The sequence below is a fragment of the Saccopteryx bilineata genome, chromosome 5, assembly GCF_036850765.1.
Source record: "Saccopteryx bilineata isolate mSacBil1 chromosome 5, mSacBil1_pri_phased_curated, whole genome shotgun sequence".
NCBI classification, from domain to species: Eukaryota; Metazoa; Chordata; class Mammalia; order Chiroptera; family Emballonuridae; genus Saccopteryx; species Saccopteryx bilineata.
In genome coordinates, this window is record NC_089494.1 from 124,575,596 (window position 1) to 124,598,842 (window position 23,247).

General features: G+C 41.4%; 1 protein-coding gene across 1 annotated transcript in view; it reads left to right on the plus strand.

The window, feature by feature from the left end:
* Window positions 1-2,659: 2,659 nt before the first annotated feature.
* Window positions 2,660-23,247, plus strand: part of CCDC3 (coiled-coil domain containing 3) — a 128,464-nt gene continuing 107,876 nt past the window's right edge. The window contains exons 1-2 of the mRNA XM_066281180.1: window positions 2,660-3,279; window positions 5,594-5,768. Of these exons, the coding sequence (XP_066137277.1) occupies window positions 2,906-3,279; window positions 5,594-5,768 (549 nt within the window). The 5' untranslated portion in view covers window positions 2,660-2,905. The remainder of the gene's footprint in view (window positions 3,280-5,593; window positions 5,769-23,247) is intronic.

Genomic DNA, 23,247 nt, shown 5'->3' on the forward strand with positions numbered 1-23,247 from the left:
GTTTTTTCAACAGCTTGAACCTCTGTTGTGACTCAAGCTGCTACCAAAGCTCCAACAATACTCTATTAGGCTTGCCATCTAATTTCTCCCTATCTGTCCTGACCGCAATCAAATACACCCACATATGTGTTAGGTAACTTCTACAAGCCCGTTTCTCTTGCCAGTCAAAGGGGCAGCATGGGCAGCAGCCCTCACAGCCTTGATCCATCTCTGTTCTGGAGAGCATGATGCCATCGACCCTATGTCCTGCAACTGCAGCAAGCAAGCTGCCAGCAGCTTGGTGGGTTTCTGCCTGAATTGCACCCCCAACTCCATCAGCTCTGCCTGGGTGCAGGGCCTGACCACAGAGTGCTCCACTACCTGGGGAGGAGGCTGTGGCTGCCCCTGAGAGACTCCTGGCTCCTGGGTCTTTACCTTCTTGATGACCACCAGCGGGCTCTGAGTCTGCAGATGGCAGTTGCAGCCTGAGTGCCCCCCTCAGAAGAGTCGGAAATGCCTGCTCCCACCAAATCAGAGCCATTCTGCTGGCAGGACTGCAGCTCCACCTTCTGTGCCCACTTTGGCTCCTGTGGCTGCCGGCTCTTAGCCTGAGGCTAAGACTCGAGCTCCTGAATCCACAGTTGTTTCTCCAACAGCTATCACTGCCAACCTTCAGCTTCCAGGCAAACTGCAACTCATGGACCCACAACTCCTTGTCCAGAGACTGCTCCAGTTCCAGGTGTCTTTGGTGTTCAGCCTGCACCCCACACCACAACTCTCAGACCCAGTCAGCCTCCCTCTCCAGTGCTCACTCCATCCAGTTCATGCAGTTGTTGCCACTCAGTATTCAGCTCATCCTGGGATTTTCAACCTTGTTCAGCTTCCCACACAGAGCTCTTGATTTCTTCTTGCAGGGTTATAAAAAATACCCTGCCCATGGTCCCCACCAAGAGAGTCACTGGGAACAGCCACCTCTCTATTCCACCCTTCAAGGATGTTGGCAGCTTCATACCAACCTGCTCAGAATACTGCTTACACCAGATGTAATGCCGGTGGCCCTGGCCAGGCAGGTACACATTGGATTCAGGAAGATGGTAAAGAAACTGCGTAGCTGGAAAGTGTTAGGCCATTCCATTTAATAAAGTCTCACAACAGCAGATGAGCACACAGGTAGGGGAAAACAGCTTCTCAGGAAAAGAAACAGCAAGATTGGCCCCTCACAGTGGCAGGCAAGCAACCTGCCAGCCACAACCCCATTTCATTGCAAGCACCCACAGCCTTATATAGATCATACACACGTGGTGCAGCCACACATTCATGTACCAATCAGGCAAAGGACTTGCAGCTGGTAAACCAGCGAGCAAGCCTAACACAGCTGCCCCATGCTTGTCTTCCAGAATTCCCCAAGAATTCCTTTCCCTTCAGTGCATAGAAGAAGTCAATTGGGGCCCAAGGCTCAAACTTGCAGAAACCCTAATTCATAAGATGCTTGCAGAGCCTTCCATTTTAAGGCAATTTTGCTTATAAATTTATTATAAATATATCAGTATATGTTAGAAATAATTTACATGATATATGTAAATATTAGCTGTATAATATACAGAAATATTATAAATATATTTATAAAAAACATTTCATTTTCTTCTTTTCACTACATTAGGAACAATTAAAGAAATTTAGATATAAGAGGAATTGCTGAGTTCAAAGCTAATGATAGAATTGTCAGAAGCTGGGTCTCTCAGATTCATTCACTGACTTGGGAAAAAGCTGTTTGGAATTGACCTCAGAATTTATTGCTCAGGGTTAGGGTATTTAGAATCTGGAAGTAGGAATTATGTAAATTATGTATTTTAGAAAAATCAGGGCAAAATAGCTTTTCAAGTCTTTTATTATTTTATTTTATTAATTTTAATTTTAAAAATTTTATTTAGACAATTAACTTTAACAGGGTGACATTGATCAATAAGAGTACATAGGTTTCAGGTGAACATTTCTATAGCATTTGAACTGTTGATTATGTTGTATATCAATACTCAAAGTCAAATCATTTTCCCTCACCTTATATATATTTATCCCTCTTTACACCCTTCCCCCACCCCTTCCCCACTCCCCATTTAAACAAGTCCCCTTCCCCCTGGTAACCAAATCTTTTATTAAGGCTTTTCTAAGATCACGATTAATTTAAATAAACAGAGAGATTCAAAAAGTTGATTAGCTTACATTGACTTTCCTAGTTAACCTCCGTGAAGGTAAACTCAGATTTGATTTCTATGTATTTTGACTCTAAACGAACTACACAGAAAATGTAAAAATTAACGCAGAGTAATCACGCCAATGAGCAGCAATTATTTTAAGGCTGGCACGCGTTCGGAGCACGCTTTGCCCCTGGACAGCTTTGCCTAGGTGCCTCAGTGGGCAGCAGGGGGAGGCTGAGCGGCCGCTCCCAGCAGTGACTTTACCGGGCATCCCGCAGCCCCCTAAACAACTGTGCCCGGCGCGGGGCCGCAGCCCGCGGCTGCTGAACTTCCCGCGGGTCCCCGGCCCGAGTGTTACCCGGCCCGCGACTCCCCACCCTCTCCCGCTACCCGCCCCCGCCCCCCGCGGGGAGGGCAGGGCAGGGCAGGAGGCGGTGGTCGGCCCGCCCCACGACCCTTTTAAAGAGTCCCGGGCGAGGGCCGGGCATGGTGAGCCTGGAGGCGGGGAAAGCGGCGCACCGAGCTCCTGGAGCAGCTTGCGGGGCCCAGCGCCCGGGACTGCCCTTCCTCGGCCGGAGCCGGCGGTCTTGGATCGCCGACGTCCCCTGCGCCCCGCGGCCGCGCGCCCCCGCTCCGCCCTGCGGGCCCGGGGGCCAGGCCATGCGGCCAGGCTAGTGCGTCTGGGGCGCAGCGCCGACCGGGCTGTCCCGCCGCCCGCTCCTGCCGCCGGCATGCTGCGGCCGCTGCTGCTCGCCGCGCTCTGCCTCGCCGGCCGGCTAGTGCCCGCCCGCGGCTGCCAGCTGCCGTCTGAGTGGAGACCCCTGAGCGAGGGCTGCCGCGCCGAGCTGGCGGAGATCATCGTGTACGCGAAGGTGCTGGCGCTGCACCAGGAGGGACACAGCTTCTACAACTACCTGCCCTGGCAGTACGAGGCCGGCGATGCGGGGCTCTTCTACTCCGCGGAGATCGAGATGCTATGCGATCAGGCGTGGGGCAGCATGCTCGAGGTCCCCGCCGGCTCCAGGCTCAACCTCACCGGCCTGGGCTACTTCTCGTGTCACTCCCACACTGTTGTCCAGGACTACTCCTATTTCTTCTTCCTCAGGTGAGAGCCTGGGACCTCGCGCCCACACCACCTCTGCCTATCTGCGTGACCTCCCCAGGTCACCATTAATTGGAGCCATGTCGGGACTTCACAGAATCCTGTCTGTGCCATATGAGAATATCCCTGGGGTCCTTCCCTTACTCTTATCGGATGTCTCTACAAAGATACCAGACATCTCTAGCTAAGGGTGGTTTAAAACAACAACCACCAGGAATGATTTCTGTTTCATGCAAGAAAGAGTGTTTCAGGCAAAACGCTCAAGATAGTTTCTAATACTTCATTTGAATCAACTTAAAAAAAATTATTATTATTTAAACGTATTCAATAGGAGTAGCCTGGGCTGGTGAGAAAGAAAACAAAAAACTTTTGAAATCAGACTGTTGTTGGAATTCTGGTTCTGCTTCTCCTGATTTTGCAAGAGTTACCTTCCCAAGAATGTCAATTTCTTCTCCTTAGTAATGTGAAAAGCAAGGTTGGTGGAGGCTAAAACACAGTAACTCATGCAAACATTCCATGCAGGATAGATGCAGGAGTGGTCTCACTCCCTTCTCCCCACCTGCTTGGAATGCAAGGATGTGAATGGTGTGGAATGCAGCCTGGCTGTCTTCCTATTTCACATGAGTGAAACATATCATTCTCATATTAGCTACCAACAGACCTCAATGCCAAGCCATTCAAAATAGCCAAGGTTCAAGGGGAGTGGGCTTCTGGAAGTAAGACCCTGAGTCACAGTGCTTCCAAGAGGATAGGGGTGAATCAGGCAAGAAGCCCTCTCTGATTGGAGACTCCTCGAATCTTGAAAGTTGCTCTGTGGTGAAGATAGAATGCTTGTGCATAAGAATTTAGTCAATGGGTTCCACTGAAGTCTGAAACAACAGCAAGTGGAACCCTCAGTGCATTGATTGTTTTCAGTTAAGGTAGGAGAGTGATACAGAGCAACTGAGAGAAATATCAAAATGGAATCTAACATCTATGTCCAGATAGTGAATTAATCAAAGTTGTGATTGGTATGGGTTCCAGTCTGTCCAGCTGTGAAGTAGCAATAGGATGTTTGAATGACTGTGACCTAGGTCTGCAGATTCACTTTGAGCTCTTGAGAGTTCACATTTCTCTGAAAAGGAAAACCGTAAGTTCCACAGAGGGCATACATAAGCTCAGGGCAACACATGTTTTCCATATTGAAGCCAGAATAGCTAAGTTTAGAATCCATGGCGTGCTTTGTGTTGGCTTGAGTGGTTTAGCTAGAGTCAGTTGAATTATTTTTTTTCATTGCTGGAGAAGTGTAGTTTCTAAGTAAAGTCAGTGAGGAGTGACTGTACCTTTCTCATTTGGAGAGGCTTAACTCAGATATTTCATGTTTTTATTTAGCAAAAACACTGAGAACCCAGCTATAAAACTATACTATGACAAAATTTCATTTCCCAAAGAAGAAAGAGCTGCAGTGCTTGAGTGGACATTGTTTTTCCCCCCAACTTTAGCATGAAATACAGTTTTTGTCCATTGGCTCTGTGCTAGTCAGCAACTCTTTCATCTTTTGCTCTGACATATTTACAAAGGGGGAAGAAATTCAGAGTCAAATAGCAGTCTGATAGATTTCCACTTCACAGGGCTATGTTGTCCCGAAGTGTGTTAACAGCTGCATACAAATCATTCCTCCTCTGTTATTCGGGGACCCATTGAGACAGAATCTGGTCAGTGTCACAGTGGAAAGCGGCAGTGGGACTCACTGGTGAGTTCCTTTTCCTTTTCATGGCTTATCTTTGCAACAGGCTTTACACTAGGCTCTATAGAAATGTTACCTGACATTATACTGCACTTACTTCATGCCACGCACTTTCTTTACCTACATTTTGTGGTGCAAACCTTCATTGCCATCAAGAAGTAAGGTGCTAATATCATCTTGTTTTTGCAGATTGTTTTTGCTCAGAGAATTTTAAAAATTTGTTTCCTGTTAGAAGATAAGTAGTAAGGGCAGTATTTGAACCCAGGTTATTACAACTGGCCTTCTTTTCACCAAGAAACAACACTCTCTGTGAGAAGGAAGGCCTCTTGGGAGATATTACAAGTAGAGAAACATACATGCAAGCATGCACTTTCCCCATGCCTCACCCAAAGTCATCTTTTTGAAAACCTTAAGAATAGATGCATGTAGGTGAGGCAGAGATTTAATTAGAAACAGTAACTCCTCTGAGGAGAGCCACGTGAGACATTGTTGTGGAATTGGCAAGACTCTGTCTTCTCTGATTCCTGATTAAAGTTGGAACACCCAATAGATATCCACTGTACATCTGCCCTTTTCCCTTTTTTCCACTAGGATGGATGAAAATTATAACCTCTTGCCTCATGGAGTCAATTTCCAAGATGCCATCTTTCCAGACACTCAGGAGAACAGAAGGATGTTTTCCAGCCTTTTCCAGTTTTCAAACTGTTCCCAAGGGCAGCAACTGGTGACTTTCTCTAGTGACTGGGAGATCCAGGAAGACAATAGGGTAAGACTTGGCTGTACCCTGTACAGCATGTCTTGTGTGAGTATTGTGACTGAAGGAGTCAAGAGTACTTTCCCAAAAGCCCTGACCAAAGAGTATTATCCTCTCATCTCCCTCCTTACCAGCAATTAAAAAACAGTGCTTATAGCCTGACCAGGTGGTGGCGCAGTGGATAGAGCATCAGACTAGGACATGAAAGACTCAGGTTTGAAACCCTGAGGTCGCCAGTTTGAGTGCCGGGTCGCTGGCTTGAGCATGGGGTCATGGTCGCTGGCTTGAGCCCAAAGGTTGGGTTGCTACCTTGAAGCCCAAGGTTGCTGGCTTGAGCAAGGGGTCACTGGCTCTGATGGAGGCCCCCGGTCAAGGCACATATGAGAAAGCAATCCATGAACAACTGAGGTGCCGCAACGAAGAATTGTTGCTTCTCATCTCTCTCCCTTCCTGTCTGTTCCTATCTATTCCTCTCTCTGACTTTCTCCATGTATCTGTCAAAAATCAAAACAAAACAAAACAGTGCTTATACACTTTGGATTCCTGAGGCTTTCCTGTTTGGCATGGGGTTCCTCATGAAGTTAGGGACTTGGGAAGGTTAGCACACTGTACTTCAGTTTCCTCTTCTGTAACATGGAGACAGTGGTAGCGTCTATGTCATAGTGCTGATGCCATATTATTTCACTGTAAAATGTGTAACTATGTAAAGCCCTTAGCACTCTACACATGTGAGCCATTGTGACTATCATACTCATTGTTATTGATAGCATAGGACCCTAAGACATTTTCTGAGAGGAAAGAAAATGTCCTTAAGGAAATGAAATGAATTAATTGTGAACACTTCTATGATTTTTAACTATAGTTGTTAAGACACAGAGGTACAGGGTGGACCGGTGGTTGTTGAATGGAAGGGTCAGGATGACTTGGGGGATGAAAATATAGAAGGGATCTTCCAATCTGGGGCAGATGCCAGAGTTTTGGGGAAGTTTGAAGGATTGTTACTTTTACAAAGCAATGGCATTGCCTCAGTGGGATAATTGTGGAATGAGGCCAGTCCCTGGTCTGAGACATTTTAAGGTAATGAGACAGAGAGACAGACTGCTAGAGAGAGTTCTTCTGTGGAGATGTGGGTATCCCGTGGAACAAGGACTGTTTTATGGGTTAATGAATCATTACACATGTTTGAGGGTTTCCTTCCTTCCACCCTGACGTGACGGGTTTGGATGAAATGCTTTTATCTGGTGTATTGGCCTAGGGTAGCTGCCTTGTTCTTCCAGACTTCCTTATCGTCTGCCTAGAGCTCCTTGGCTCCTGGAGGCCTTCTTCATGTTCTTGGCAGGGACTGTTAGCCTGATGGTCAGGTACTTGTAGCTAAGGAACATTTTATTTTTACTTTCTAAATATTATCAAGAGGTTCCTCCCGTAGACCTACTTTATTAATAGCAGTATAGAATCCTCTTACCCTTCCTTTATTGTTTGTCAAAATTTTCTCAACACTTGTCTTATACTTTGCTCCTAACATGCTCCCGAGCCCCTGTTTCTTCCCCTTCTTAATATATACTATAAATATTAATCGCCCACTATATATTGACCTAGACTTGCCAAGTGTAAGCCCGAGTACCCCAAACACGAGTCATGTTCTAGCACACTCCAAATGAAATCCTTTTAGGCATGGCAATTTGGTTCTCCATTTTGTAGGAGTTCTGCTTATACTCCTAGATTCTCTTTTTTTAATTGCTTTTTTAAAAATTTTCTTTTTAATTTATTTTAGGGAAGAGTGAGAGAGAGAGAGAGAGAGAGAGAGAGAGAAAGCGGGGAGGAGCGGGAAGCATCAACTGCCATATGTGCCTTAACCAGGCAAGGCCAGGGTTTCGAACCAGTGACCTCAGCATTCCAGGTTGACACTTTATCCACTGCGCCACCACAGGTCAGGCTATTGACAATTTCTTGTTCCTTTCTTCAAAAAAACCGCTAAAAATGTTCTGCCCTTTTTATGAGTAGGTGAGCATCACATTGTCCAACTCAGGATGACTATATGTCATGTCAGAAGTGGTGTCTATTTTTTCTGCGGTGGTCCTCAGCCAGGGAATGAATCAGAAGAGCTGTTCAGGTCGCATTTTTATTCCAGCAGAAATAGGTCTGAGGACACTTTTGAAATCAAAACACATGACCTCCTCTCATTTATACTGAGGCCATTATAAATGGCCCTGGACAGCATAGCGTGTGTTACATGCCTTTCTTGTATGATGTGCTGTGTCCTAGATTAGAAGATTGGCAAATTCCCAGGCTTTCTCCTGTTTATGCTGTTGTTCTCAGCTTCTGGTCAGCTTGGACAGAGATTTAGATTGTGGTCATGAAAGGTAGCTTTCATTCTTTTTACTGATAATTCTTACTTTGTCTTGGAGGATCAATGAATCCGGGACTCGGGAGTCAATGCAGAGTTTAAGAAATGGAGGAGGAAGAAAATTGTACATAGGGAAACTTTTGTGATGTATTCCTGGGGCCATGTGCACCTCAGTCCTCGGCAGCAAAATCCTCCCTCTCTGCAGTTCCATCTATAGACGTCCTGCCCATGCCTTGGGAAGTAGAAGCACAATCTTTCAAAAGTTGCCAGAAAGTCAGCAGTGTTACAAAGTGTTCCGTGCTGCTCTGGTTCCGTGTCATGGTGTTTATGAGACCTTGGGGATGTCTCTGGCAAGTAGGAGCAACCACCAGATTTACTGGCAGGATTCTCTACACCAGCCAAGGACATTTTTCTGTCTTCTTTTCTGTCCTGCTGGGTGAGTATAGCCGTCAAAACAGAAGTTGGATATTTATCCTTCTCTGTAAATCCTGCTCCTTAGGACCAAGGCCCAGACTGACCAGATTTGTATAGATCTGTCAAAGAGTATCAGGGACTGAAATAAAATTTGTAAAAGTCATTTGCCATCTCTTTTGTTTTTTTCTTTTTGGAATTGGGAAGGATGGGGGAGTTATTCTCCCAGCTGCATTAGAAAGAATATAAATTTGTAATCTGAAAGTCTGGATTGGCTCTGTCATTTCCAGAGAAATGAGCTCTGGAAAGGCCCTTAATTTCTCATAATGTCAGTTTCCTCATCTTTAAAATGGGGATACAATTTATAACTATCTAAGGTTGTTGTAAGAACCTAACTAATTAGGGCATATTTGAAAGTATCTCATCAATAGGGTGATACAAGGGTTTATTACTGTAAATTGATTATTTTAAAATATGACTTTAAAAAGTTTTCTGCCATTTCCCAGGGGAGTGGCAGAGTGGTGGCTGCCTGCCATGGGATGGGGATATGTTTTGGAGATGGGAACGGAAGTCCACCATGTGTACTTTCATTCATTCAACAGAGTTTTATTTGATTCCATGCAGCGAGCACTTAAAAACTCATTTACTGAATTATAAACGGATGACATTCATATGGGTCCCAAATCTAGAAGTATAAAATAGTAGTCAGTAGAATTTCTCTCCTACCTCTGACACCATCAGCCCACTTCTCACTCATCCTCCAAACTGGTAGCAACTGTTATGAGTTTCTTATAAATGTTCAATGAGTATTTTCATGCAACAAATAATGCAAACATATTATTTGCCATCTTCTTTGACACAAATGTCAGCACATTATGCATACTGCTTTACCTTGCTTTACTCACAAGGCTATCTTGATCTTTCTATATTAATGCATACAAAGTTGCTTTAAATAGCTGCATAGTATTCCATTGTATGATGTGTCACAATTTTTTAATCAAGTCCCCTATTGATAGAGAGTTAGGTTGTTTCCAATACATTGCTGTTACAAAGAGTATGGACATGTGTGACATTATATACACTCTCCTCACGTCCTCTCAACCCTCCCTCCGCCAGAGCCCAGGGTAAGTTGTGTGAACAGGATTTTCTGTGTGGACCCTTTACGAGGGTACCTGCATCTCTGAGATCTCTTGTCTCTTTCTTGCAGACAGAAACCTTGGCTTTTTTTCACCGCCAAGTGTTGTCTGGGTGCCTCTTCTAGGCTCTGGGGCTCTAGGCTGGGTGCCTGGCCTGAGGCTGAGGACCCTCCCCTCTCAGGGTGACCCTCCCCGCAGGGAGAGTCTCTCTAGACTCTCAGCCCTGCTTGCTCCTGGGAGCAGGCAGCCCAGTCTCTGCCCTTCCTACCAGTCTCTGTGTAGCTTCTGTGACTCCTTGGTTATGAACTTTTCATTTAGTCTGAAGTTGGTTTTTCAGGGTGATTGTTCTTAAATTTAGTTGTAACTCCAGTTTGGTCCTGGGAGTTGGCAATTGGAACATCCACCTACTCTGTTGGCATTTTGAATCCAAGGAAGTGTTTAAGCATTGGGAAAATGGCAAGCATACTATAGCAAATTTTTAAAAATTCTAATTTTTGCTGGAAAGCTTGAATTTTATCAGTGGCAACAAATACCATGAATTGTTTTCTTTGAAGTGACAAACTTATTTTCCCATGTTCAAGAAATGTCTCTCAAAGCTGAATAAGGCCCTGGCCGGTTGGCTCAGCGGTATAGTGTCGGCCTAGCGTGCGGAGGACCCGGGTTCGATTCCCGGCCAGGGCACACAGGAGAAGCGCCCATTTGCTTCTCCACCCCTCCGCCGCGCTTTCCTCCCTGTCTCTCTCTTCCCCTCCCGCAGCCAAGGCTCCATTGGAGCAAAGATGGCCTGGGCGCTGGGGATGGCTCTGTGGCCTCTGCCTCAGGCGCTAGAGTGGCTCTGGTCGCAACATGGCGATGCCCCGGAGGGGCAGAGCATCGCCCCCTGGTGGGCAGAGCTTCGCCCCTGGTGGGCGTGCCGGGTGGATCCCGGTCGGGCGCATGTGGGAGTCTGTCTGACTGTCTCTCCCTGTTTCCAGCTTCAGAAAAATGAAAAAAAAAAAAAAAAAAAAAGCTGAATAACTTTAGTTTATCATTCATTCTTTCCAGTAAAATCCTGTTTCATGAAGAAAGCTGCTAGTTCAGCTCAGAACACAGCCATACTGTGCTCTTCCTTGGCACAACCATTGCGCTTTGATAAGCAGGTGAGGTGCCTTGTGTACTTCTGGTTTCATTACACAGAGTGTTAGAAACATGTATACCGAAGGGTTAGTATTTAATCAATGATTTTTACTGTTTCATCAAAGACATTGTTAAGTTAGACTGCCACTTCCTTTTCTCCCCACACAAGGCACTGAAGAATACAATGGCTATTAGTATATTTCGGTGCCACTGCCTGTACTTGCTCTACATGCCAGTGGTTTTACTCACCTTTGCTTTTGCAACAATAGGGCAAATGTCAGCACAGTAAAAAGGATATCTTAGTAGTATTCTGACAGTAGTTTTGATTTCATGCACCCCCTGAAATGATTTTGAGATCCCCAGGAATCTGTAGACTTCAAGAACCACTGCTGTAGACCAACTTGCTGATGAAAGAATGGTATAAGAGGAGGTGGTACATGAGATGAACATTCAAGGATGGGGATCATTTCACAGACTGAGCTATGCAAGGGTGATTCTGAGCCCTCACAATGGGGCCCAGGACCTCAGAAGACCTGGAGTAAACATTGATTGGAATGATTTCAGCATTGGGCTCCTAGCATAGAGACGAAAATGAAGTTGTGTGAGAGCAGTGTTTTTCAACTGCTGGTCTGCAGACAGTACCTGTCCGCCAGAAATTTCAGAAGAGTCAACTACCCTAATATATGAGGATTATAGACCGAAAAATTTTAATCAAATTCGCTATGTTCAGGGTGATTGCCATTTACCAGCCTGTATCATCGATGAAAATACTATTGAGGTTGTCTTAGATATCTTTGGAACTTGTAGGTATTCCTTCAGACAACCTTTTGCACCATGCAGAACATTTGCAAATCATGTGCAATAGATAAAAAGCAGTTGGACAAACTTATTTAGTATTCAATGCATCGTACATGTGGAGTTCGGAAATCAAGCACTAGCTTGTATCATGTGGCACTATTGTGTGTGGTAAAGTAAAACTTTATTTTTTGTGTGTTTCCACTTCCAGCCAGCTAGGTTATTCGCAGGTTCTAACTCCCATTCCCTATTCCTGTAATTCATTTTTTTCACACTTGCCCAAATAGCATTCAGACAAACTTATGTAGTGTTCAATGCATTGTACAGTGGTATTCAGAAACCAAGTACCGTTTGCACTGTAATGTGCTATGGTACAAAGTACAATAGAACTTTAGCTGTTGTGTGTTTCTGTGTCCAACCGCCTCCCTTCTCTCAGTAGTACATTTTTTTTTGTGCTTGCACAAATAGTCATGCATGTACTTGCCTGTTCAAAATGTGTCCATATTGTTTACAAATAAATCATTGCTGTTTTAGTGTCATTGTGCTATAAATTTTAAATCCTTCAAAATGGAAAGGAAAAAACAAAACATTTTAACCTTCTTTTTTTTTTTTTTTTTTTTTTTTAATAATTTTATTTTTTTAATGGGGTGACATCAATAAATCAGGATACATATATTCAAAGATAACAAGTCCAGGTTATCTTGTCATTCAATTATGTTGCATACCCACCACCCAAAGTCAGATTGTCCTCTGTCACCTTCTATCTTGTTTTCTTTGTGCCCCTCCCACCCCCTATCCCTCTCCCATTCCCCCCTCCCCCCCGTAACCACCACACTCTTATCAATGTCTCTTAGTTTCACTATTATGTCCCACCTACGTATGGAATAATACAGTTCCTGTTTTTTTCTGATTTACTTATTTCGCTTCGTATCATGTTATCAAGATCCCACCATTTTGCTGTAAATGTTCCGATGTCATCATTTCTTATGGCTGAGTAGTATTCCATAGTGTATATGTGCCACATCTTCTTTATCCAGTCATCTATTGATGGGCTTTTTGGTTGTTTCCATGTCCTGGCCACTGTGAACAATGCTGCAATAAACATGGGGCTGCATGTGTCTTTACGTATCAATGTTTCTGAGTTTTGGGGATATATACCCAGTAGAGGGATTGCTGGGTCATAAGGTAGTTCTATTTTCAGTTTTTTGAGGAACCACCATACTTTCTTCCATAATGGTTGTACTACTTTACATTCCCACCAACAGTGTATGAGGGTTCCTTTTTCTCCACAGCCTCTCCAACATTTGATATTACCTGACTTGCTAATAACAGCTAATCGAAGAGGTGTGAGGTGGTATCTCATTGCCGTTTTGATTTGCATTTCTCTAATAGCTAAAGAAGATGAGCATCTTTTCATATATCTGTTGGCCATTTGTATTTCTTCCTGTGAGAAGTGTCTATTCATATCCTCTTCCCATTTTTTTATTGGATTGTTTGTTTGTTTGTTGTTGAGTTTTATGAGTTCTTTGTATATTTCGGATATTAGGCCCTTATCTGAGCTGTTGTTTGAAAATATCATTTCCCATTTAGTTGGCTTTCTGTTGATTTTGTTATCAGTTTCTCTTGCTGAGCAAAAACTTCTTAGTCTGATGTAGTCCCATTCATTAATTTTTGCCTTCACTTCTCTTGCCATTGGAGTCAAATTCATAAAATGCTCTTTAAAACCCAGGTCCATGAGTTGAGTACCTATGTCTTCTTCTATGTACTTAATTGTTTCAGGTCTTATGTTAAGATCTTTGATCCATTTTGAGTTAATTTTTGTACAGGGGGAGAGACTGTAGTCCAGTTTCATTCTTTTGCATGTGGCTTTCCAGTTTTCCCAGCACCATTTATTGAAGAGGCTTTCTTTTCTCCATTGTGTGTTGTTGGCCCCTTTATCAAAAATTATTTGACTATATATATGTGGTTTTATTTCTGGACTTTCTATTCTGTTCCATTGGTCTGAGTGTCTATTTTTCTGCCAATACCATGCTGTTTTGATTGTCGTGGCCCTATAATAGAGTTTGAAGTCAGGTATTGTTATGCCCCCAGCTTCATTCTTTTTCTTTAGGATTGCTTTGGCTATTCGGGGTTTTTTATAGTTCCATATAAATCTGATGATTTTTTGCTCTATTTCTTTAAAAAATGTCATTGGAATTTTGATGGGAATTGCATTAAATTTATATATTGCTTTGGGTAATATAGCCATCTTGATTATATTTATTCTTCCTAGCCACGAACAAGGTATATTCTTCCATCTCATTATATCTTTTTCGATTTCCCTTAACAATGGTTTATAGTTTTCATTATATAAGTCCTTTACATTCTTTGTTATGTTTATTCCTAAGTATTTTATTTTTTTTGTTGCAATCGTGAAGGGGATTATTCTTTTGAGTTCCTTCTCAGTTGTTTCATTGTTGGCATATAGAAAGGCTATTGACTTCTGTATGTTAATTTTGTATCCTGCGACCTTACTGTATTGGCTTATTGTTTCTAGTAGTCTTTTTGTGGATTCTTTGGGGTTTTCGATGTATAGGATCATATCATCTGCAAAAAGTGATACCTTTACTTCTTCTTTTCCGATATGGATGCCTTTTATTTCTTTGTCTTGTCTGATTGCTGTGGCTAGAACCTCTAGTACCACATTAAATAAGAGTGGAGAGAGTGGACAACCCTGTCTTGTTCCTGATTTAAGGGGGAAAGCCTTCAGTTTAGTGCCATTTAATATGATGTTAGCTGATGGTTTATCATATATGGCCTTTATCATGTTGAGATATTTTCCTTCTATACCCATTTTGTTGAGAGTCTTAAACATAAAATTGTGTTGTATTTTATCGAAAGCCTTTTCTGCGTCTATTGATAAGATCATGTGGTTTTTGTTCTTTGTTTTGTTGATATGGTGTATTACATTAACCGTTTTACGTATGTTGAACCATCCTTGAGATTCTGGGATGAATCCCACTTGATCATGATGTATTATTTTTTTAATATGTTGTTGTATTCGATTTGCTAGTATTTTGTTTAGTATTTTAGCATCTGTATTCATTAGAGATATTGGTCTGTAGTTTTCTTTTTTTGTGCCATCCTTGCCTGGTTTTGGGATGAGGGTTATGTTGGCCTCATAAAATGTGTTTGGAAGTATTGCTTCTTCTTCAATTTTTTGGAAGACTTTGAGTAGAATAGGAACCAAGTCTTCTTTGAATGTTTGATAAAATTCGCTGGTATAGCCGTCAGGGCCTGGACTTTTATTTTTGGGGAGGTTTTTAATGTTTTTTTCTATTTCTTCTCTACTGATAGGTCTGTTTAGGCTTTCTGCTTCTTCTTGACTCAGTCTAGGAAGGTTGTATTGTTCTAGGAATTTATCCATTTCTTCTAGGTTGTTGAATTTAGTGGCATAAAGTTTTTCATAGTATTCTACAATAATTCTTTGTATATCTACGGTGTCCGTGGTGATTTCTCCTCTTTCATTTTGGATTTTGTTTATATGAGTTCTTTCTCTTTTTTCCTTGGTAAGTCTTGCCAAGGGTTTGTCAATTTTGTTGATCTTTTCAAAGAACCAGCTCCTTGTTCTATTAATTTTTTCTATAGTTTTTCTGTTCTCTAATTCATTTATTTCTGCTCTGATTTTTATTATCTCCTTTCTTCGGCTGGTTTTGGGTTGTCTTTGTTCTTCTTTTTCTAGTTCCTTAAGGTGGGAAGTTAAGTGGTTCACTTGGGCTGTCTCTTGTTTGTTCATATATGCCTGAAGCGATATGAACTTCCCTCTTATCACTGCTTTTGCTGCATCCCATAGATTCTGATATGTCGTATTGTCATTTTCATTAGTCTGTATATATCTTTTGATCTCTGCACTTATTTCTTCTTTGACCCATTCATTTTTTAAAAGTATGTTGTTTAGTTTCCACATTTTTGTGGGATTTTTTTCCTCTTTTTTGCAGTTGAATTCTAGTTTCAAGGCTTTATGATCAGAAAATATGCTTGGTACAACTTCAATTTTTCTGAATTTGCTGATATTGTTTTTGTGGCCCAACATATGGTCAATTCTTGAGAATGATCCATGTACACTGGAGAAAAATGTATACTCAGTCACTTTGGGATGAAATGTCCTGTAGATGTCTATCATATCCAGGTGCTCTAGTGTTTTGTTTAAGGCCACTATGTCTTTGTTGATTCTCTGTTTGGATGACCGATCTAGAGCCGTCAGCGGTGTATTGAGGTCTCCAAGTATGATTGTATTTTTGTCAGTTTTTGTTTTAAGATCAATAAGTAGCTGTCTTATATATTTTGGTGCTCCTTGGTTTGGTGCATATATATTAAGAATTGTTATGTCTTCTTGATTCAGTGTCCCCTTAGCCATTATGAAATGGCCATTTTTGTCTCTAAGTACTTTTCCTGTCTTGTAGTCAGCATTATCCGATATGAGTATTGCTACACCTGCTTTTTTTTGGATGTTATTTGCTTGGAGTATTGTTTTCCAGCCTTTCACTTTGAATTTGTTTTTATCCTTGTTACTTAGATGAGTTTCCTGTAGGCAGCATACAGTTGGATTTTCTTTTTTAATCCATTCTGCTACTCTGTGCCTTTTTATTGGTGAGTTTAATCCATTTACATTTAGTGTAATTATTGATACTTGTGAGTTCCCTATTGCCATTTTATATCTTGCTTTCTGTTAGTTTTGTGTCTTGTTTGATCCTTCTCTTTTGTTTTTCTATCTTTTGTTTTTATTTGGTTGTATTCCATACATCTTTCCTCTGTTGCTATCTTTTTTATCTCATGTGCTTCTGTGGTGGTTTTTTCAATGGTGTTTACCTTTGAGTAATGAAAAGGGTCCCTACCCTGTTCATTGTAGCGAACTATTTTGTGAGTACTTTTGCACTCCATCGTCCTTTGCTACTGTTAATCTCCGTCTTCTCCCCCTCTTTCTTTTTGTTGTTGTCACAGTTTAAATTTGGTTTTATTGTGTTCTTCTTGGAGCTTTTACTTGTGGCTCTGTTTTTTTTTTGTTCTTTGTATCTGATTGGAGAACCCCCTTTAGTAATTCCTGGAGTGGGGGTTTTCTGATGATAAATTCCCTCATCTTTTCTGTATCTGTGAATGTTTTTATTTCTCCTTCGTATTTGAAGGATAGCTTTGATGGGTATAGTATTCGTGGCTGAAAGTTCCTCTCTTTCAGGACTTTAAATATTGGGATCCACTCTCTTCTAGCTTGTAGAGTTTCTGCTGAGAAATCTGATGATAATCTAATGGGCCTTCCTTTATATGTTGTATTCTTCTTTTCCCTGGCTGCCTTGAGAATTTTTTCTTTGCTGTTGGTTTGTGTCAATTTCATTATGATATGCCTTGGAGTAGGTTTGTTGGGGTTAAGAAAACTTGGAGTTCTGTTTGCTTCTTGAACTTGAGGCTTTAGTTCTTTCCACAGGCTTGGGAAGTTCTCATCAATTATTTGTTTAAGTATATGTTCTCCATTCCATTTTCTCTCTCTTCTCCCTCTGATATACCTATTATTCTTATGTTATTCTTTCTGATGGAGTCAGATAATTCTTGTAGGGCTATCTCATTTTTTTTAATTTTTGAGTCTCTTTCTTCTTCTCTCTGTTGTGCCTCAAGTTGCTTGTCTTCTATTTCACTAATCCTCTCTTCTATCTGACCTGTTCTATTAGCTAAGCTTGTTACTTCGTTTTTCAGCTCGTGAATTGAGTTTTTCATCTCTGTTTGATTTGTTTTTATAGTTTCAATTTCCTTGGACATATATTCTTTGTGTTCATGGAGTTGTTTTCTGATTTCCCTATATTGCCTTTCTGTGTTTTCTTGTATATCTCGGAGGATTTTTAGGATTTCTATCTTGAATTCTCTGTCATTTAGCTCCAAGGTTTCCAATATATTAAATTTTTTCTCCATAGATTTTTCCTCATCTAGCTGTGTTACCTCTCTTTCTTTTGTATCCATGATATTCGATTTTCTCTTCCTTAATGGCATCTGAGGGTGGTTTTGTTGATAGTATTAATGAGATTTAATAAAGAATAAAAAGTTAAAAAAAATAAAAAAATAACAAATCGAAAAGAGTTGTTTTTTTTTTTTTTAAAAATTAATAATGAAATAAAAAAAAATAAAATAAAATAAAAATTTTTAAAAAAGGAAATTATTCCCCCCCTCTTTTTTTCCTCTCCTTTCCTCTCCCCTCTTTCTTGAGACAATCTTGTGGTGGACTGTGAGTTATAACAAACAATGCCTGTGATGGAGGGCCTGAATTCGGGAAAAGTAATAAAGGGGCAAAAAAGAGAGAAAGAAAAAAAAAAAAAAAAAAAAAAGAAAAAAGAAAAAAAAAAAGAGCGTATGGACCCACAAAAAGCAAATAAGGAAAAAATTTGGGTCAAGAATAAAATGATTTGCTTTTAGGTGTTGGTTTTCTAAGAGTTATGATGAGAGGAATAAGAGGAAAATGGAAAAATGGGGGGACAAATTAAAAACTTACTATTGTATTTAGTGGAACAAGAACTAGATAATATGGAGAGCCAGGGATGGGAGCACTGCTAGTGAGTTAAAAAGGTGAAGTAAAAACCCCCCAAAATGCCACAAACATAGGTTTGAGTCCCAGATAAGATAATTTGTTTGTTATTGAGGTTTGAATGAGAGGAGATGTAAAGGAGAAAGGAAGAAACTACTATAGAGGGAGAAAAGAAAGAGAGAGAGAGAAAAAAAGAGGGAACCACTAAAAGAAGAAAAAAGAAAGGAGAGAGAGAGAGAGAGTTAAGGGTTTTGGAGTGCAACCCTCATAGAGAGAAAGGAAGAGAAGAGAAATGATAATGGGAGATGTAACACTTATGGGTAGTGTAGTTCAAGGAGAGGAGAGAGTAAGACCGGTAGAGAGTTAATCGGCCAAATTGGAGGAGGAAAAAAAAGTCTCAAGAATGAAGATAAGAGAAACAAACGAACAAATATAATAAAATGGGATAGGTTATAAAGTCTGCAGATTATTCTTGATTTTGAGAGGTTATCTTCTTGCTTTTTCTTTTCTCTCCCTCTTCCTGGTCGGTGACTCTGTACCCCGGGTTCTGCTCCTTTGGCACGCTCAGGTAGAGGTTTGCAGTTGATAAGTCTCTATGGCAATGTCATGTATTGTGCTTTATTCTCGTTGGGAGTCGAGGCTCATTAGCATTTATAGGCTCCGACAGTGAGAGAGTCTGTGTTCCTGGAGCCTTTCTCCTAGTCTTTCCTTCCTCAATTAGTAGCCTGATAGTCCAGGTATGGGGTTGCTGCTGCCTGTGCCTGGATAGTAAGAGGCTCAAATTGCTGGCAACTCCCCACTCTATTTCCACTCAGCACAGGGCTCTGGGTAAGGCTCAGTCATTCAGAGCTGCTAGCATAATCAGGCGGGCTTTCCGCCCACTAAAAGACCTCTGGCTCTGCCACTCTATCCGGTAACACAAGCGGGCGCCCACTTCCGGGGTGCTTGGAGGAAACTCTCACTCACTGTCTGTGACCAGGATATCCAGCCAGCAGTCTCACGCTCTGAGTGAAACCCCCAACCGCAGTGAAAAGTTGCAGCGTTGGAATTGAGTCTCGCTCCGTCCCCGTGTGCGGCTTTTGCAAGGCGCTGGGGCGGCCCGAGATTCCGCTTTGGCCCACACAAAGGCCCCTGACTCTGCCCCTCTGTGCGATAACACGGGCGCGCACTGCCGAGGCACTCGGAGGAATCGCTCACTCCTTATCTGCGCGCGCAAACCAGGATATGAGGCCGGCCGTGGTTCCCTCTGAGTGAAACAGCCTCCAGCACGGAAAATCTCCACCGTTGGGATTAGTTCTCACTCCCTCCCGTGTGTGGCTTTCCCAGGGCACTGGGGCTGCCCAGAGACTCTGCCCTCAGCCCACAGAAAGGCCTCTGACCCTGCCTCTCCGTGGGGCAACACGGGCATCCACTTCCGCGGCTTAGGAAGAAATCTCTCTTCCACTAACTGCGCACCGACCAGGAGACCGGGTAAAATGGCCGCTCCGCTTGTCTTTCTTTGTTTGGGTTTGGCGCAAGTGTTAGCTTGTATTGCCCGGGTTGCCACAGGATCAGATTTTCCTCGGCTTGGATCTCTGAGCCACAGCCTGGTTCGGCCGTTTTTGCTGCGGGGGCCTGGATCTATTCACCCCCTTTGCCTGCCTCAGTTTCTATATTCACAATTACCAGAGAAAGCCGCCCTGTTTAGGTTAGTGAGGAAGGTAGAGCATTTCTTACTCCCTATTTCCTTCGGGGTTTGGTTATATATTTAGCCAATTTTTCACTCAATCATACCTTTGGGTGTATTGCGAAGCATCTGGAAGCTCCAAGTATAGGTTTTTCTGTTTCTGGTTGAAGATCTTGTTGAGTTTTGGGGGAGATTTATCGGTATCGCTTCCTACTCCGCCATTACTCTGACGTCATCTTCTTAACCTTCTTGAAAAGCAAAACAATAGTTAAAAAAAAAAGTGGTGATGACACTGAAAGTAAACCAAGTACTAGTGCTTCAAGTCTCAAAGAAACAGTGAAAAGGAAATGTGGAATGTGTTGGAACTTTGTTAGGCAGTATGATAAGGAGTATTTAAAACTTGGTTTCAGTGTAGCACCTGGTAGTGAATTATCACCATGGCCGTTGTGTGTAGTACAGTGGTTCTCAAAGTGTGCGCCAGGGCACACTGGTGCGCCCTAGAAGATTTCCAGGTGCGCCTTATGATATTCCAGAGAAATATATGCCTGTTGGGGACCAAAAAACCAACAGGGTTTTTGGAGTTTAGATTTTGGGGGAACAGAGGTGTAGGGTATTGGCTATAAGCTGACAGTCTGCCTAACCCCCCACCTCACTTGCCTGATTAGGTTGCAAAAGGCTGTTAACCTGTGGTGCTGGATTATTTACACTACCCCTCATGTTCCCCAGAAAGACTAAAGGCAAGTTTCTTCTATCCTTTGGTGTAAAGTTAAGATGATATGTATGGTGGGGGTTTCCTGCACTCAACACAAGAGTAAAAAGAGAGGAATTCTTCAATGTATTGACGAGGAAATGAGAATTTGCCTTTCAAATATATGCTCAAACATTGAAGAAATCGCTAGGACACATCAGGCTCATGTTTCTCATAAACACAAGAATGAAAAAACTTAACACATTTGTGCCTGGGACCTGCCGAATTTACTAAATCTTACTAAGAATGTATCTATATATATAAAAAGATAACTTTTTTGTCGTTTTTAAATTTTTTAACCCCTCTTTTTTACAAATTCTATAAAGCATAACAAAAAATGTAACATAAAAATGTTTTTTAATGTCAGAATAAATTTAATTTTGTTGTATTTACTTTGTTTAATTTCCATAAAAGCATGCTTGGATTTTGTATTTTTTTCTTTAATATTTGACTTAATGATTATAACATATTTCTCAGAAATTTGTATATAGTGCACCTACAATTATTTGTAGGATTTTAAATGCACCTTGACTTCAAGAAGTTTGAGAACCACTGGTGTCATGTTATGAAATTTTGTCAAATGATGCAATGAAACCTTTCAAACTTACTTGTCATTTGTATTCAGAACATAGAGATGTTATTGAGAAGGCACGGGATTCTTTTTTGAAAGATTACATAACCAAATGAAAAGTCAGAAAATTCAAATGAAGAAAATGATGACTTGTAACAAATCGCTGCTTTGAGCATCTTATTTAGCTACCCTTTGAATGTCAAACAGGAAAAGGTATTGAACCGTTCACTATTGTACAAGGATTGGTAAAGCCTTGCATCTTAGATGTTACTAGGGAAATTTTGGGCCCTCAAACCACACAAAAACTTGAGACTATCCTGCTTTTGGACAATACCGTTCAGAGAATTGTTGATATGACTAATGATATTGAAAAGCAAATTGTAGAGGGGATAAAGAAACCAAAATATTTTGCCATTCAACTTGATGAATCAACTGATGTGAGTAACCATGCTATTCTACTTTGTGTCATAAAGTATATTGATGATAAAGAACTACTCTGTTTAGGGAAGATCTACCTGGTCGACCACTAGTTCAGAGATATTTAATATTCTTAATGAGTACTTACAAGGGAGGGCCTAGTCTCGGAAAAGTGCATCAGAGTATGTACGGACCGTGCTGCAAGAATGATTGGATATCACTCAGGTAGTTGCAAAATAAAGAACATTGCACATCCAGAAATGTTGTCCACCCTCTGTGTGATTCACTGGTAGCATTTAGGTTCAAAGAAACTTTCCCCTGAATTGAACACAGTGGTGAATGAAGTAAAGATCATTAATGATATTCATAGTCAAGGTTTGAACTCCAGACTAACTGTTCATGACACGATGTGAAAGCGTAGATTCACACCACTTTTTCCTTCTCTATATGGAACTGAGGGGGCGCTCAAGAGAGTTTTCAAGGTGAGAGAAGTGAGATAGTTTCTGCAAGAGCAAAACTCGGCATTAGTAGAGCTTGTGCTGGATGAAGAATGGATGGCTAAGCTTGCATATATGGTGGATATGTTTAGCCTCTTCAACAAACTAAATATTTTTCTTCAGGGGTTTAACACAAACATTTTTATATTAAGAAGTAAGACAGATGCATTCAGAAACTTGTTTTTTGGGGAAGTTGCATACAGGAAGATGTAGAAATGTTTCCACTTTTCCAAGACTTTTTGCTTGCTTCAGACATCACCTGGAAATTCATATTTATTATAAGGCAACATTGAAGAATGTTAGTACAGAACTTTGACCATTATTACACTGAAAATGAGGATCCCTGTAAAGGTAACCTCGATCAATAACCCATTCATGGAAGACATCAATTCCTGCTTCTGTAATCATTGTGAAAAAGAAAAACTGAGACTTATCTTTTGGTGTAAACATAAAATGTAATTGTCACAACTTGGATATCACTGGAAAAAGAATATCCATCTCTTTGTTACAAAGCTATTAAATTTGTAATCATATATTTTCTACTACCTACTTGTGTGAGACTTTTTCAGTCCTATCACCGACAAAAACTAAACAAAGAAACCGAATGATGTTCTTACAGTGCTCATCTCTCAGAAACAAAACTGCAGCCTCTGTTATCAAGTGTTCTTGCAAAGAAACAGCAGCAGATTTTACACTAGCTTTACTTGAATTACATATTGCTCTCTAGAAATTTCAAGTTATATTCTATTGAAAATATTTTTTTACTGTTCATCTAGTTATTTTAGAGAGTTTTATTTTATAGTAGTATAATTAAAAGATAATGCACAAAATATTAGCAATGATTTTTATTTCTGCTTTAGCAGTCCCTGAAATAATTCTGTTTTCACCAGTCCCCAAGTATGAAATGGTTGAAAACCACCATGTTACAGGTTAGTTGAGCTGCATGCAGGGTGTAGAGGGCCAATGAGAATACATGAGTGGGTCCACACTGGGAGTTCTTGGCTTGTTTTTGAGTATGAGGTTCACAGTAAGAGAGCTCCCTCCCTCCCACACACAGAGGCTGCACTGTGCCAGCTGTCATGTCTTCTCTACTTTTGCCATCAAGTATGAGTTTTATTGAAACATAGTCATTACTCTTAAACATTGACTAATGCTATCACTATATAGTTACCATAAAAAAAAGACTTCTAATTTTGGAATAAACATAGATTCAGAGACAGCTGCAAAGAAATGGAGAGAAGTTGTT